At 43.5% G+C, this 16702-nt stretch overlaps 1 protein-coding gene across 1 annotated transcript in view; it reads right to left on the reverse strand.

Annotated features, from left to right (window-relative positions):
- Window positions 1-204: 204 nt before the first annotated feature.
- ADARB2 (adenosine deaminase RNA specific B2 (inactive)) overlaps window positions 205-16702 on the reverse strand; it is a 109593-nt gene continuing 93095 nt past the window's right edge. Inside the window, exons 8-10 of the mRNA XM_041488963.1 lie at window positions 7668-7849; window positions 2529-2707; window positions 205-882 (exon numbers count right to left, since the gene is read on the reverse strand). Coding sequence (XP_041344897.1) covers window positions 706-882; window positions 2529-2707; window positions 7668-7849 — 538 coding nt within the window. The 3' untranslated portion in view covers window positions 205-705. The remainder of the gene's footprint in view (window positions 883-2528; window positions 2708-7667; window positions 7850-16702) is intronic.

A 16702-nucleotide genomic window follows, 5' to 3' on the forward strand; every position in this document is an offset into this window, starting at 1 on the left:
ACAAGTAAAATTTGCAGCATGCAAATTGTGACTGGAGTTGATTTGTTGTGAAGTGGTTTGTCCAAGGTGTCAGAGGGAATGAGTGTAAAATCCAAGGGCATCCTGATGGCTGGCTTTGTGCTCAGAGCCAGCAGTGGAAAAATCAGTTTAAAAATGCTGCATTTCTTTGAGGTTCAAATTTTTTGTCACAGATTTAGGCAGTTTACAGGATGATTTTTGCATAGAGGTTAGGAACCTTTTTTTTGTGGATGATTATGGATGCTCTGAGACCTGCTGTCATGCTGTGTGCCTGGGGTACTTCCATCTCTGCTCACTATTTTCCATTATTCAGTGATGACTTTTGCACTGATTGTGTGAGGGAAAACAAAGGTCTATTTTGGATCTGACAGGTGGCCCACTAACACCTCAAATCAGTAATAACCAACAGCAATAAACAATAAAAAGCAGAATCTTGGTGGGGGTGGCATTATAATTTGGGCAGGTACATTCTTGGGAAGGAATAATGAAAAAGCAGTTTTCTAAAGTTGAGTTCAGTGCATCAGACACATTTCTACTTATGTATTTCCAATACAGGATTAAAAGCAAATATTCCCATGGAGGTTGCTATTAAATCTCAAACTGCTTCAATTCTCTTCGCTCATTTGTCCTGCCTTGCCTTCTCTCCAGTTGGTTTGATCCAGTCATGTAGAAAAGGTGTGGAGTGATTTACACAGTTAGTAGGAACTGATCTTGCTCTGGGGGTTTCTTCACCCAGGTTCCCAGGCCAGCTTTCTGAAATGCTTTAAACAGCTGCTGCTTAACAGACTGGTACGTCTGAGCCACCAGCTTTGCCTCGCTGTACACTGATGGCATCTCTCCATGGCTTGGTACTCGTGTGCTCAGCTGCAGAACAAAAATCAGGGAAGGGGAAAAAAAATTAAAAAACCCAACCTATGAGCCAAAAGAAACAGGAGGCTTCAGTAGCTGTATAATCTTCCTGTCTACATTTCATAAGCAATCACTGTGCTTTGTGTGTTTGCTTTTGGATTAACAACCAGAAAGCCAGGGAAGCAATAAGTGCTGGTGACATAGTTTTGAGCCATTGTGAGCAGGAAAGGGCTGAACAGCTCTGCCTTGGAGGGGGCATAGGCAGTAGCAAGTGTTGGTGTGCTCTACAAAGGCAGAATGCTACTTCTCATTCAAAATGATTTTTATGGACAAAACTGAAAGAAATCCTTTCTGGGGATCTTTAAAGCATGTACTACTTTAAAGAAAATTTAGCCTGGGAAGTGAAGCAGCTCAGTGCTTCCAAGTAATGCCCAAACACAGAAAAAGAAGGATTGCCTTCCACACACTCCCATTTCCCCTCTGTAGTCTATTATTGCTGGGAATGCTCTGAAACCTGTCCAGGACAGGGCAGAAATCAGGCATCAGAGTTTGTGCTGGTGTGGGAAAACTGAACGTTCTCTTGGAACACTGGAGCTACCCACAGCAATATCACATGTGCAGTGCCCCTGGAAGGACATGCAGGAGGGAGCACCCTTTGCTCTGCAGAAGGACTAAACAAACTCCTCTGACCTGCCCAAGTCTCTGCCGTGCCAAACCTGTGAGGAAAGGCACCCTCAAGGCAAGCCTGATGAGCAAATAGCTCTTTTCCTTGTCTCTATACAGGATTGATGCTGAGAGGCAGATTAAAGGAGAAGGTGAACATGCAGCCTGCAATGAGCTGCTCCTGTCTGTGTGCCAGCCCTGCATGGGTCTGTACTGGCTGGAGATGTCCTGGCCCAGTCAGCAAGGGAGGGTGACATTGCCAGCCTGGGTGTCAGTGGGCCACAAGCTGGCCTGGCAGCAGTGGCTTCTCTCTGGCTGCCTCTTTGTTCCTTTGTTCCCCAGAGGTAGAGAGTGATGACTTTATCAAATCCGTGTTTTGTCAAGGGCAAAGTGCCCTGCTCAGCCACAAGTTACTCTCTCCTGCTCACTGCAACCTCACCCCTGGTGTGAGCCAGAAGCAATCCAGCTCTCCCAGCCACAGCTCCAGCCATAGCTCCAGTTTTGTTCCTGTGAGGATCCCTCTGTTCTGAGGGTGGCAGGAGTGCTTCTTGCCTCTCTTCCTACCTGCTGTGCAGGAAATAGGCTGGGACCTGTGTCACCACACTGTGACCAAGCCCTGGGCACAGAGAGCAGGTGGTCTTTTCTGCTCCCCACAAGGTCAGGCTCACTGCTAGGACAGACCATGCCACTGCCTGCAATGCAATGAGTGCCACCAGCCTCCTTCCCCTGAGGCGTCCTGCAGAGCAGAACAATCCCTTTGGGCTTGTGCTCAAACCTGCCCACCCTGCAGGCTCCTTTGCCTTCCCTAATGACTTTGTTGGTGGAATTGTCTCCGACTTCCCTCCCCACCATCACTATCTTGTTTGTTTCCACTCATTTCCCAACAGGAAAGAGGTTTTGGCACATAATAAAATAATTTTTTTCTTATCTTCATCTTCTCTCACTCTCCATGTGCTGCAGGACAGCCACTGAGCAGCCTCCCAGGGCCCCAGACCCACCTTGCCGTGCAGCTTGGCCCAGCGGGTGAAGAACATGTGCTTGCAGAGCCGCGAGGGGCCCCCGCAGCTCCTCTTGCCCGTGGTGGCGTTGATCACCTCCAGCTCTGCGCTCCCCACAATCCAGTTCACGCTGAAGCCAGGAGATTTTCCGGGCTGCCGAGCATCGGCGTGGCTCACCCCTGGAGGAGAGGGACACCAGTAAGCCCCAGTGCTCACTAGGAGGCTGCTGCTGGGTTGTTGTGGCACAGGAGACACCCCCAGTGAACCGCTGGCATCGTGCACTGCAGGTGCTCTTGTCACCATTGGTTAAATGTTACCAGACCAAGTGTCTTGGAGAAAAATAGCTTAGCAATTCCTATAGATTTTTTCCACCTTGCAGGCAAACCTTCCATTAGCCCAGGGAAAGCCTTTGGACTGGAGTGTGAGCTGTTGACAGCAGTGTGATGGTTGCTGAGTGGAATCTTTCACAAATGCTCTAATGGGATACCAGGTTTTTACAAGGAACTAAGCAGTACAGTGCTTTGGCCATGAGTTCTTTCACGAGAGCTTCCCACAGTCCTGCATATTTATCTGCTATTAGCTCCTGCAGTCTTTGCTGTGAAGGGATGTCTAGACCCCGGGGGATAAGAAAATACAAAACAATACACTTCATTATCACAGAGAGAGATATTATTATATCCAAGTTAATAGTGACCTTGCAGACATCACAGACCTGCACAGACCACTCTTGGTCCCCACCTTATGTCTGCCTGCCAGATTCCAACCCTGTACTGGAGCACCAATTTCTTCAACAGCTAGTTAGTGTCCTAACAGTGATATCTGGGACATCTTTAAGTGGAATTCATCATACGTAATTTTAGACAGCTGCAATAATGATGTTTACAGTCACTGGGGATGACTGCATGACCTTAGTGTCATTCACACGGCCAATTTTGGACATCTGAGACCAATAGTGAGACAATGCCTTCATGGGTGAGATCTCTTTGGCTCTAAATACAGACCAGGGCTACAAGGTCTGCTATGGGTGTGTATATGAGTTATTTTTAATCAGGTAAATTTTTCTCTCTTTTTAACTATTTAGTGTAGCTCAGCCTTTCCATGACTCCTGTTGCTTTTTCATTTCTTGTACCTGAAACCAGGGAAGGATTAGAAGAGGAATAAAGAAAGTGGTTGGCTTATTTTCCAGCACAGCACAAATGCAAACAAGTGAGCTCTGCCTTGCCCTGCTCATTAGTGCTTTTGCAGCAAAGAATCAACACTGGGAGCTTCCAAGGCTGGAAAACTCAGAGTGACCTGAAGCACTTTGAATATTTTTGAAAACATGGACCTTGGATAATGTGTCTGGATCCAGTTGTTGTGTCCCTCTCTGCTAATTTGCTGTGTGGGCCACTAGCCTGCAGACCTGGACAGCAAAAGCCACTGTGGTGAGCAGCAGGTGGGGACTGTGCTGGTGGGCAGGAGCTGCCTGGCACAGCCACCCCAGCAGAGGCCAGTGCCAGGACTGGGTCTGTGTTTCCAAATGGCAGCTCCTGCCTGCAGCAGCTCCAGCAACAGCTCATGGTTTGCACTGCTTCCATTGCTGCTGGGTGGAGGGCAGCAGAGAGAGAGCCCTTGCATTTTCCACTGAGAGGGTTTTAAAGAACTTTTGCAGAGAGCAAGAACCACTGATATGGGCTGTTCAGAGAGAAAGAGATTAAAGAAAAGAGATCAAAGCTCCTCCTTTCCAAAGTGGCCTTCTTGCCCAGGATCTCATTTTCAAAACAGATGCATGCCACGAGCATCTGTTGGTCTGAGGCAGAATGGGAGGAGATGGGAGCTGGTGGGAATGCTGCACCCATCACTGAATGTGTTGAGCTTGGAAAGCTCCTGAAAGACACCTCGGGAGAAGTGGAGGGTTATGCAGGGTCTGTCTGGCCAGGATGCTGCCTCTGTGGGCAGCTGCTGCATCCTGCCTGGAGCCTCTCAGCATCATGAGGAGCAATGCCGCTGAGGGACATGCCCCCTCTCTACCCTGTCCCTTCTGCTCTGGGAGGGAGCTTCTAGAGACAAATGGAACTTAGCACACACACACACACAGAGAAAGGTGGCTTTTGAAAGGAAAAAAAATTATATGGCAAACTCACTTTGTATCAGTGACAAAGCTGGAACTGCAGAAATCATCTCAGTCACTGGGACTGAACTCGCTACCGTGTGTAGAACAGAATTACAGCTAAGTCATAACCTCACCCAGGATTTGTAAACACATTCATGTCGTATTAATACCTCTTTCAATTTTTTCCCCCCCAGAGATAACAGATCAGTCTGCATCTAAAACTCCAGTTCACCTAGGCAACAGGATTTAAACGGAGAGCTTGGAAATCAGATAGCTCTGCAGCGCTGCTCGAGCGTCTCTTCACAGAACAAGATGCAAACAGATCAAAATCAGCTGTTTGACACTATGCACCACTCCCTGTCAAGATAGCACCCAAAAGCTTAGAGGATTTGAGTGCCAAAAAGCATGATAGCAGACACCCTGCCATGCAAAGTTGCCACAGGACAGTAAATAAATGAAAATGTTGTGAATTCCCTGACTAGAGGAAGAGAAGGAAAGGCTGAGCAGGGGGGAGAGCAGGTTGTGGGTGCCCATCAGATGGGGCTGTGAGAGTAGCCCAGGCTGGTCCCAGTGCCTGGAAACCCCTCTGGGCTCCTTTGGCTTTCATGCTTTCTCTTCCCAGCTATCATATGTAAAATAGATGTATTTAGGTAAATAGAAGGTATTTTCGCATCCTTTTCTGAATGCAAAAGAAGAAGTTTTAAGGAAAAAAACATGATAGTCATAACAGACAAACATAGAGCATGGATATATTCTCTGATTGTTGATATTTTTATAATTAAAAAAATTCTTCCATATTTTTCTTTTGAGAAATAATTGTTTTGATTTATTTAGATAGTAACACTCAAATAATCTAGGTTACTTTCTATGTAAAACATCCTTCTTAAAACCCACATAGTAAGGAGTACAACAGAAGACAGTCAGATTTGAAAGAAAAAGAAAAGTCTTTGCACAAATAATACAAATTTGAGTACTGTGGGATGTGAACTGAAATCTCTTCTCTTTCTCCTCTCTCTCCCAGCAAAACCTCATAACCCATCAGGACACCCTTTAAAACAGCCTCACTCTTAAGAGGACAGGATATAAAAAAGGCATTTCTTCTAAAAATTACACCCAAGAGTATCTCAGTGGAAGAGTGTAGCTCCATCTGGCTGGGACTGGCAGAAAACTGAGCAGAAAACCTCACTGATTATTTTTCAGTGGAGCCAAGGAGTCAATCTCAGCGTACCTCATCACACACCATGACTCTCCTCTCCACTGGAATGTTTTACTGCTATGTTCTAGTGGCAAAATAACTGACACCCTTATACTTTAAGGACTCCTGCAGTCCTGGGCTGGTCTGATGTCCAAGACAAGTGTGAGAGGTGGAGTTGCCCGGCTGAGACTGTGTAGGTCTGGTCTCTAATGCATTTAGAGAAGATTTTTCTAGGTGCCCATCCCTTAGTCACTGGATATGCTGCTGGCAGGATTTCCCAGGAAAAAGAATTGTGACATAAGCCTCAGAAATGTAAGTTTTAATCAGCATTGCCTCCCTGAGATTTGTGGGGGGAGGGAAGATTACAAATAATGGTGTTAGAGACAAAAACAATGCAGAGAGAGAGACAGATTCCTACCACTGCTTCTCCTGGGCTGAGGAAAACCCACAAACACAACCAAAGAGCGAAGAAAATGCTTTTCCAAACAGAAGCCTCTGGAAAGGAGGAAGACAGCCCAGAAACATGCAGATATTTAAAGTGACACAAGGCCCACTCTGATTAATTTCTTATTCCCTTGAAATCTCTGGCAACGATTCTTGTACATACATACACACACATTCTGGCCAAGTATGGCCCATTGGTTTTACTCTGCAAGGCCAACCCAGCAAAGCAATAGCTGCTCTGTGGTGAAAACTCTTACAAAATCCCTTTTTGTGTTCTCAGTCCTGCAACAGCCAAAGTGGGTTTCCACATACATCCTGCAGACACAAGGAAGTTGTGTGTGCCTTTGATCTCAATGTGTGGGTGCACTTGCAGTGTGCTAGGGCTGGCACAGGATGAGATCTGCTTTCCCAGTGGGAGATGCAGTGGCTTTGGCAGATGGGGATGTGTTGTCAAACAACAGCCAGATTTGGGAAATGGGGAGATATCTCCCAGCCAGCTGTGAGTTCTTTTCTCCCTGCCACAATGCTGTGTGGGAAGGAAGAGGAGGCTGAGCCATGCCCATGCTGGACCAGGGCAGGAGGAACAGGTGGGGACATAAACTGGAGGGAGAGTGTGGATCACAGCTTCCTACTCACTTGATTGCAGCTGCACTGAAGAGTTAAAAAATGGAGATAAGCTGTTCAGAAAAGGATAAGCCTTTTGACCTGTTCACCTCACAACACATACATGCACATTACACTTGGCAGATGTACTAAAACACACAGAACCTGAGAATTTCCCCAGTGGCTAAACTATCACTTCTGCCTCAGCCAAACAAATTTTGTCACAAGGACATATTAAAAAAAAAGCCCATGAAATAGGTAAGGCATAAACCAGAGCTCTCCTTACTGAGGAACCCAGAGGACTTTGAAAGGTAATGGGGTACTCCACTAAAATGTCCTGACCTCCCAGCTCTGTGACACTGACATCATATTAATGTCTCAGGGAATCCTCCCAAAGAACAATTATCAAAGATTAAAATAAGAATGGTGCAGAACTGGTGTCTGTTAGCATTCACATGCCTCATGATGACCTAAAGACAGTTAAATCTGAAATTTATTGAAATCTTCCTTCTGGTTTTCAGAAATGTTTTACTTAGTCATACTTTTTTTCCACTCTGAGTGTTCAATGTACAGTGGTTATTTTCCTAGTCAGCTTATATCCATTAATGATCCTTTTTTTGTGGCTGCTGCTAATGAAAGAGGATTTAAACACATCGGTTTCTTCATTCTACAAATTCATGTTCTTCAGGAAAAAAAAAAAAAAGAAGGGTGTAAGTTAATGCAAACAAAAAGCATTCCTGTTGGTCAGCAGCATGACTAGAGATGGGAGGGGGGATTATTTGTCTGCAGGCAGGTGTTTGCTTACCACTGAGGAGCAGCTGATTGCGCCGGTAGGAAGCTGGCAGCTGACCAATGTCTTCTATCCTATGGCTCATCACCCGGGACAGGTGGCCAGTGTGGCACAGGCTTCCCACAATGATGCTGTGCAAGTACAGGGGTTCGATGAAGGAGCTGAGCAGGGCGCCTTGGAGCCCAAGGATGTTCCACCTGAAAAAAAATTTCAGGAGCAATATGACACATGGGTGGAGGAATGGCCATCCTGGAGCTACCCTGGGAAAGTCAGCAAATGCTAGCACATGGGTTAGAGGGATGAGGGATGAAACTATTCCTGTGCCTCTCCTACGATACAGAAACTGTTGGGTTATTTTTATACACCCATGGGCTGATCACCCCTCCAGGAGGATTTGAGATTACTCTGGTGTTGTTCACTTAAGGGATGCATTTCCTCTTGTATTGCTGCAAACAGAAGCTCCTTATCAACACGTTTTCTTTCTAAAAGCATTTTGTGTTTGATGGATGTTCATTTGGCATCTCTCAAGCAGAATTTTATTTTTTTCCTGCATCTATAGTGTTTCACTTGCAATGGTAGAGGTAGAATGAGAGCTTTTGTTATTCTGCCTTTATTTGCTGCTTAAGTATGATCTGCATGTCATACAGCTAAACTAACACATGACTTAGGTGGCCAGAATTCCCCCCAAATCTTTGAATGTCTCATAGGCTGACATTTCTTTGCAGAAATGTCCATGAAGATATGAAGATATCCATGAGAATTAAATCCAGGTCCTGAATCGGAAAAAGAAGAGAAGACTTGAGCTTTTAGGAAATTTATTTGTAATTGATAGCTCGACCTTCTCTGAACTGCTGAGTGAGTGATACATCTCACCCTGCTGCTGCCTTAAAGGTGCAGCAGAGCGATGGTGGGAACCTTGGGACCTTCCACCTGTTGCTGACTGAGAGCTCCGTGCTGCTGCTGGTGGAGTAGGTGCCAGAATGGGTCTGCATTTTAATAGCTTATGAATTTTTACATCAAGCCAGGCACAAATATGACAGCCTGCTTGCCTCTAAATTCTTCAGGGGACAGCTAATTGGTTAATGAGTGGAAAAATTAAAAAGGGGAAAGAAGTCATGATGCAGTTATCTTCTTGGCAAACCTATTTAGCTCAGCTCATCTAAGAAGTTGTTTCCCACCACACAAATGCTAACAGGCTCTCTTGCACTTGGATAATATTTTTACATATGTTGAACTCTGTCAGTCTGTCTGAGTAGTTTTGAGTTCAGGAGTTCAAACTGAAAGTGCTTAGAAAATGGAATTTGGAGTGTATATTTTGGCTCATTAAAACCCAAAACACCGGCAACATTTGGAACTCGGCAGCTGCTGAAGGAAAGGCTATGAGGTGTCTGCTATATAAGGCATCATCCAGTGGCTGCCATGCTAAATAATGTGTTTAAAGCAGAATTTCCATCAGCAGCAAGCATTATGGTGCTAATTTCTTACATCATTGTTCTTTTCATTAATTAACATTTCTCAACCGTTAGTGCAATTATTGCAGTGCCTCTGTACTGTATGTCTCTTTTCATGATTAATAAGGAGTCATTATATTTCCCTTTCCTGAAGCAGTCAATTAACATGGAATACTTTCCATTAATTACTGAATGTTTAAAACCAGCATGCTGTACCTGGAGAGCAATCTGCTCTAGGAACCTGTGACACCAATTGCTTTTAAAAGTTCTCTTTAAATTTTATTCCAAAAACACAAGCAATTTAGCTGGCTGTATTAATTTGCCTCCGAAGCAGGGCTGTGAATGAGAAACATCTTTTAATCTCATGCAAGAAAAGGCAGCCATCTGGCTGCTGAGGATTTCAGAGTCAGACTCTCCCTGTCTCCCTCTGTAAATGCAGGCCATTAAAGTAATATGTTCATCTACATAAAACTCAAATGAAATATAAAAGGTAATATTTATATACAAACAATTTAGTCCCACAATTTAAACAGTCATTGGTTTTATGAAACATTTACTTTAGTCGATCAGATTTGCATAACTTCATTAGGAGAAAAAAAAAGTGTGGTCATTTCTGCAAATCACATCACTTTTAAAGGAAAGAACTAGCTGCCTCTTTGAATAAATAACTTATCATGATGCAAAATTAATAATGCAAGCTTAAGAAACAGAGATGAGTTCAGCTAACAGTATTATGCCTTCAACCAGCACCTAAGGTAAGCAGAAAATTTACACAGATATCTTTGTCCAGAAGGAAACTTGTAAGATATCAGTGCTGTTTTCAGCATTTAAAATTTCCTTTAAAAAGCCTTACATATTTTTGATTGAAGGGGAGAAGAAAAGCAGCTAAACTAAAAACAACATATGTTCAACAATATTGGGATTTCAGCAATATGCACATCACAAGAAATCATCTGAGTTTTATTTACCAAAATAAGGGATTGTGTTCAGGTCATAAATTACAAGGTAATTTAAATTCATCACAAGGGATCTGCCTTTTCTTTAGAGATATTTCTCTACATAATTATGGATATATTCATATAAAAAGGGATTCAAATGTCAGTGGAATTACATTATTGAAAACCACACTATAAGCATGATCAGGTTACCCCCCATGTACTGAAAGCATTGCATAAACATGAATTAATCCTTGCAGTGCTTCAGTAAGGTCAAGTCCCATTTTTGCACCCTGGGGAATCAGGGCAGAAAGGGAGTAAGACCTGCTGAAGTCTGTAAGAGTTTAAGAGTTTCTGGCTTCTGGATGCAATAGTTGTCCCTTGAGAGAACCCTGTTTTCCCATTCTAAAAGAAGGCACACAAAGGTGTAGGGGTGATGAAGCTTCTGTATCAGCCATGGTGGGTTTTGACCCCAGGGGATAAGTTTGACTCCAAGACAAATTGGAAACAGCAAAGCAATTTCAGGAATACAACAAAATAAACAAGGAGAAGAAACCTATCAGAGAATACCAGCACCAGAGCAAGCCCTGCCTGATGTATGGTGCAAAAAGAGAATGTCCCAGAACCAGACAACATCTTAAGGTAGCAAGGCACCTTGGAAAGGCACCAAGAAGGCAATGCTTGGTGGGGATCACTTGCTGGGTGTTTTTGAGCCGGTGTCCCCCAGGTGGTGTGAAGAGGGATGAGACTGATGGCACTGCCACCTGTACAGCGGCCACGTCCTGGTTCAGTATTACGTTTCTTTTTCTTGGGCCAGGTCTTATAAGCCCTCAAAAGAAATATAATACACTCAAGGATAGCTCAGCTATTATTTTGGGGGCATAAAATAAGCAGGATGACCTCTGCTGCAGTGTTAGAAACAAAAAAGGTTTAATAAAAGGCAAAATGACAAACAGAAAAACTCGAGCTAGGTGCAGAGGTCTGCTCTTGGTAAAAACACTTTACAAAAGTTTTTTGCTCTTTTGTTCTCTTCTTTTTCTACCTGATGGGTCAGGCGGGACTTTTGGGCTTCTATCTAATTAGATGTCCTCTAGTTTTTGGTGAAGTCTCTGAGGTCCTATGAGGTGGCTTTTCACTTAATCGTTAAGAGAAACTTCTGGGCTTCTTTCCTTTTTTGGGGGACAAAGGCTGGTTTTGCCACTCTGTCATTAGGGGGCACATTCCTACAGTTCAGCACTGGTTTAGCAGCATCCGGTCAGAGAAATGGCAAGAAGCAAAGAAGGAGCTTTGCTTTCCAATCTAGCTCAGGTTTTCAGAGTGTTTAGACAGTTTCTCTCTGGAATGCAGTCCTCATCATGTGTGTGAGTCCCACTAACTCAGCACAAGTCCTAGGAAAAGATGGGCCCTGTACTTGACAGACCCTTACTCTGCTGCTGCTGTTCTTCAGAGCACAGGAAAAACACATTCATGTTGGGGAAAATTTTCAGTTCCTCATGCTGGTGCTGCTCTGTGGATGAAAAGGCCTACCTTGAAGGGCAGCCAGTGCAATATTGTGCAGAAACATTAGATTTTACTGACAAATATTTGGGGGAAAGTCTTTTATCCTGTGTATTATTCATCCCTTGACCAACACACATGGCTAATATGCTGACTTGATCCTTTGATATATGAACATCTACAGAATTATTTGTAGGTAGATGGTAGGGAAAGATCCATCTGAGCAACAGTGAAACTATCAATAAGGGTGTTAATTTTGAAGGAGCTATTTCTCTGCAGCCTAATTTAGGTCCATGAAAGTAGATGTGTTCCCATCTGTAACAAAGAGCTCTCTTCAAATGTGGCTTTTCAAAATAAAATTATTATTCAAAGCAATGCAGTGTTACATTTTGGCTTCTCAATATATCAAAGTGACTTTTCTTGCTATGAGGAAATATGCTGGATCATTCTGAATTTTCGTAATTGTGCAAGATTTTAAGGGCTGTTTTCAAGGACACGCATCTCTCTAATAACTCATATGCTATGCGCTCTGTAATAACCCTTCCAATAAAGTGAAAATCAACCTACTGCTCCCTTAGTCACAGATCTTATTTAAAAATCCCCAAATCTTCAGCAGGCAGGATAAACAAAACAGAATGTCTCCCCTTTTCACTCAAATATGGGAGCTTTTGTAGCTTTAAATGGAAGGAAAGTATACCCTTCCTTTTGTTCAAACAGCAGATATTACTGCACTGTTTACAAAGACAAAATCCTGCGTCCAGTTTTCAATATAGATAATCCCTAAACAAATATATTTTTGCCTGTTTGTCAATCACAGAAATGCCAGTGACAATCTGGGAGGCATCCCAGAGCAGGCAGCCTTTCTTTAATTAAATGCTGTGCTCCCCCAGTCCTGGGGAAGCAGAGGGCAGGGCGTGACCCCTGTGCAGAGCCCCCCCAGTTCCAGGCTCCTGGCAGCTGGGACCACAGCGAGGTGTGCAGGGAAACGTGTCCCCTGCACAACCACAGCACAGCCTCCATGTGCTGGAGTGCTGGAGCATCACCCCAGCACACGAGTTGTCCATGGCCCCTCCTTTGGACCAGCAGAAAAAGGGATGATGAAAATACCGAGGGATGCGTTTGGAGGCAAACCATGGGGATGCAGAGGGCTGCAGCCTTGCTCAGGTCGGCACAAGGCTCCCTGCCCATTGCTGAGATGTGATGTGGCAGCTGGAGCCCCTCTGCTGATGTTTCCAGCATTGACTTGGGCGTGGTTAGACCTGAAGGCCAACATTTGAACCCCTTTGTAACTGGGATGTGCAGAAATTTGCCTGATGCTTCAAAAGATCTCAGGGAATTTTGTCCACCTGCCACGGATGCTCAGGGACTGAAGTGCCTCCTTGGGACCTGTGGAAACCTTGCCCATGAAAAAGCATTGCTGAGGAATTTAAAATCTTATTTTGATAAGGCTTTTTGTAAAAGACATTTTTTTTTTAATTTTTTTTTTTTTTTTTTTTTTTTTTTTATTAAGAGCTTTAAGTCTTATACACTCGGTGTGTTGTTAACCTCCTGTACCACAGTTTCTATTACCAATATTTCCAGCTATGCTTCACACAACATAAATTGTTATTCAGGGTGGCATGTGCTCAGAAGGACACCTGTGGTGTTCCTATTTATACAACCATTTAGCTATTATTGGTTTGGAAACTGGAATTAGTGCATTCGTTTTTGATCTGTATTTTAACAGTGGGTGGTTTATATATGTTTTCTGGAACATACCTTGTGGTGAAAGATTGAAATTGAACTCTCAGTCACACAGAAAGGGGTTAAGAGAGAGAATTACAAACCGTGTGCACAAATCATCTCTAATTGAAGATCTAGCTGTGTTAATTGATTTTCATTTGCATTAATATGTAGCCTTTGAAGTAGCTTTTCTTAAGAGTTACCTTGTCAGGCTCAGCCTTCTGTTAACAATGGCTCTGGTCGACAGGCTAACACTAAAATAGATCTAAGAATGTCAATTTCTAACACTGACTTTTAGTCCTGCATTTTTATATGCTACATTTAAATACAGCTTAATGTGCTCAACTCATCCTATAAAATGCTACTTCAGACTCCCACTGATAAATCCTGAAACAGTGCCTTAAGGCTACACTACCTTGCAGTACTCTGAACATATTCTCAATAAAGATTTCTTCCTATTCTCTAGCTTGTGGGGCCCAAATAATCCACAAATCTTAGCCACAGGACATGGGTAGACTGCTCATTATGTAATGCAAAGTTTGGAGGTCCTTTGTTTCTGTTTGTGCTGTTTTGTAGATGTGGTAATTTAGATACTCAAGGTAATTTTTTACTTCTGGGCTGAATGTCACTTTTTTGGTCAAGTTTGAGGAAGTAGATGGCCATTAACCTGGTGGCAAGAAAATACACAGTCTTTTAAAGGCGACCTTTTGAGAAGTGGTAGTAAGAAAACAATTTTAAGGCCAGAGCTTATAAAACAAACACTGAATTCTGGCTTTTATGTGCTGTTTAAAGACAGCGTTTATGAGGATTACTCCCTGCAAATCCTGCACAATGCAAAGTACATTCCTCAGCCTGCATCCTGCAAGGGTACTCTGAAAGAGGACAAGTAGCACTGCTCATCCATTTGAAAATAAGTTTACACAGTCTTTGTGTGTTTAGATGCAAATTTGCTGCACAGAAGGCTGTCATCTCTCCAAAATAACTACATCAGCTTGACATCTAGTGAGCCACAGTGTGCTCTGCCCTGGCCAGGGTGTGAGGTGTCCAGTCCCGTCTGAGGTCTGTCATGGAAGAGAGTTTGGGGAAGAGTAGTGCAATGCAGAGCTCTCTCCTGGGACACCCAGATAAGAACTTATTTTTGGAATGAACCCTACTGTTGAATGCTTGCACCAAGATCCTAAAATGATTTTCACACATCAAGGTGAGGAGATGACCCAGGGTCTGGGAATGCCTGCCGTGCTCTGGGGAGCCATGGTGTCCTCCCTGTGCTCCCAGCTCCACTGCCATGCTCTGCCAAACCACCGGCAATGGCAGGCACCAAACCTCTCTGTGCAGCTACACAGGGCAGAGCACTCTGCTGTTTCAGAAGGGTTGGCACTGGGGGAAAAGATTTCTCCAATTTTCTGCATGGAAGAAGAAGGAGCCCAGGTGCTGGTGATGAGATAAACAAACTTGATGAGCCCAGAGCATGGAACAGGAAACTTTATACAGAAGGGAGGTGTGTGTACTGCTAAATCTGAGTTATGGTGAGCCTAGAGGATGAGCCATGGTGGAGGGAGACTGGCCTGAAGCTCAGACAGAGCTTCCATGAGTCAGAGGACAAAGTGTCGAAGGGAAGGTGGTTTCTCTCCTCTGTGACAGACTCTGAATTTCCCTTAAAAGTCTGTCCAGAGGGGTGATGGACACCCCTAAAAGAGAAGTGCATAAGTATTTGATATTTTGCCCAGATTTTCATATTTCTTCTGCTGTAGGAATAAGAAGTAGAGACATTTGGTAATGCTGATTTTATATATGCAGCCATGTGGACTGCTACCTGCAAATCTGGCACAGACGTACACACTGTGTGCTGCGGGGAGCCAGCAGGGAGGAGACACCCAGTGCTGGGCTGGCTTTGTCATGTCAGTGAAGGGACACAGAGACCCAGTGTCCCTGAAGCTCTGGGGCAGCAGGAGGATGCTGCAAATCCCACCCCTGCAGCTGGCACATATCAGGTGAACACATACCAGTCCTGAACATTTCTGAGGATCAGACACAGAGTGTAGTGCTGAGCCTCCCTAAGGATTGCTTACCATGTTTATAGCCTGAAAGAAGAGCTGAGCTCTAGGGATACCCTTGTTTCTTTCCCCCCTAAAAATGTGTGTTTGTGTGTGTGTGCGTGTGCATGGCTCTCTGTGCACGTGTGTGCATAGAACAATTTTCCTTCAAACATTTGTCTGCTCCCAAACAGTGACTGCAGAGACTTCCATTAGCAGCAGCATTAACCTTGCACTGACCTTGTAATAAGCAAGGTATGAGCTAGTCCTGCATCCAGCCTTAGTGTGAGACAGGGAGATGAAAAGAGGTTTAATTTGGCCCATTGTATGAATTTTGCTGTCACAAAAACCAGAAATTATCTTAGGGCCGTAATGTCTCTGTCGACATAAAGGTTTTAATATAGGTTATGATTAGCATCTAGAAAACATTAAATGACATAATTTTTTCTCCAAACAGATGATTATTTTCAAAATTATTTTTCCCATGTTATTGCTACTTTTTTTGCAAATGTATAAAATGTACATTACGGACGAGAATGAAGGTCAAAAGGTGTTAGTATAATTAATAAACTGTGGGCTAAAAAATGTGGTTTAATCCTAAATTCTATGGCACTGAGATCCTGAAGTCACTCCAGCTGCACTGTGAGGCTCACAGGAGTAATGTGTGTAAAAGCTGACACTCTCTTTGGGTGGTTTATGTGGGGACTCACAGACCCCAAACTTTAAATTTTCACATATAAATGCATAGGTTTTAAAGCCAGAAGGAACAACGGAGATCTAGGGTGACCTTCTTTATAACCAAGTTGCAGAATTTCACCTCGTAGTTCCCTGCCTGAGCCAAATAAAATGACTATTCATACCATAGAGCTTGTGCTTTAATTCAGTGAGGGAACAGGTATGATACCAGGGTGTTTATCCTGAGATCTCAACAAAGCCATAGAGCCCAAATAATGCATACCAAGCATCAAATTCTCTCAAACTTGTGGTGATAGTAATAAAAACGGCTAAATAAATCTGATTAAACCACTCTCTGCTTATAGCTTTCCTGTGAGCAAGAAAGAACATAAATCGTTAGATACATGATTTATAGAATATTATTCGCTTTTCTCAGTAACTCTGTGCATTCTTGGGTCTTTGATATTCTGATAGCAATGCCCTTTGCAAATAATGCAAAATGATGTATATTTTAGCAGCTACTGGCTAGATTCTCAAGAGGAAACATTCTCTAATAGCACAATGCTCCTGAGGGACTTTTACAAGCAATAAAATCCAAAGCATACAAGCGAGATTTTTTTTGGTCAAATCTTGCTTATACAAACATGAATTTCAGCTTCAGAGATCTCTTTTCTTTTCACTGCAAGACAAGCTTAGATAATGTGCAACCAGATTCCTGCATCCTGCAGACATTTAAA

Source organism: Pyrgilauda ruficollis, unplaced genomic scaffold (genome assembly GCF_017590135.1).
Source record: "Pyrgilauda ruficollis isolate IOZ18807 unplaced genomic scaffold, ASM1759013v1 scaffold12, whole genome shotgun sequence".
NCBI classification, from domain to species: Eukaryota; Metazoa; Chordata; class Aves; order Passeriformes; family Passeridae; genus Pyrgilauda; species Pyrgilauda ruficollis.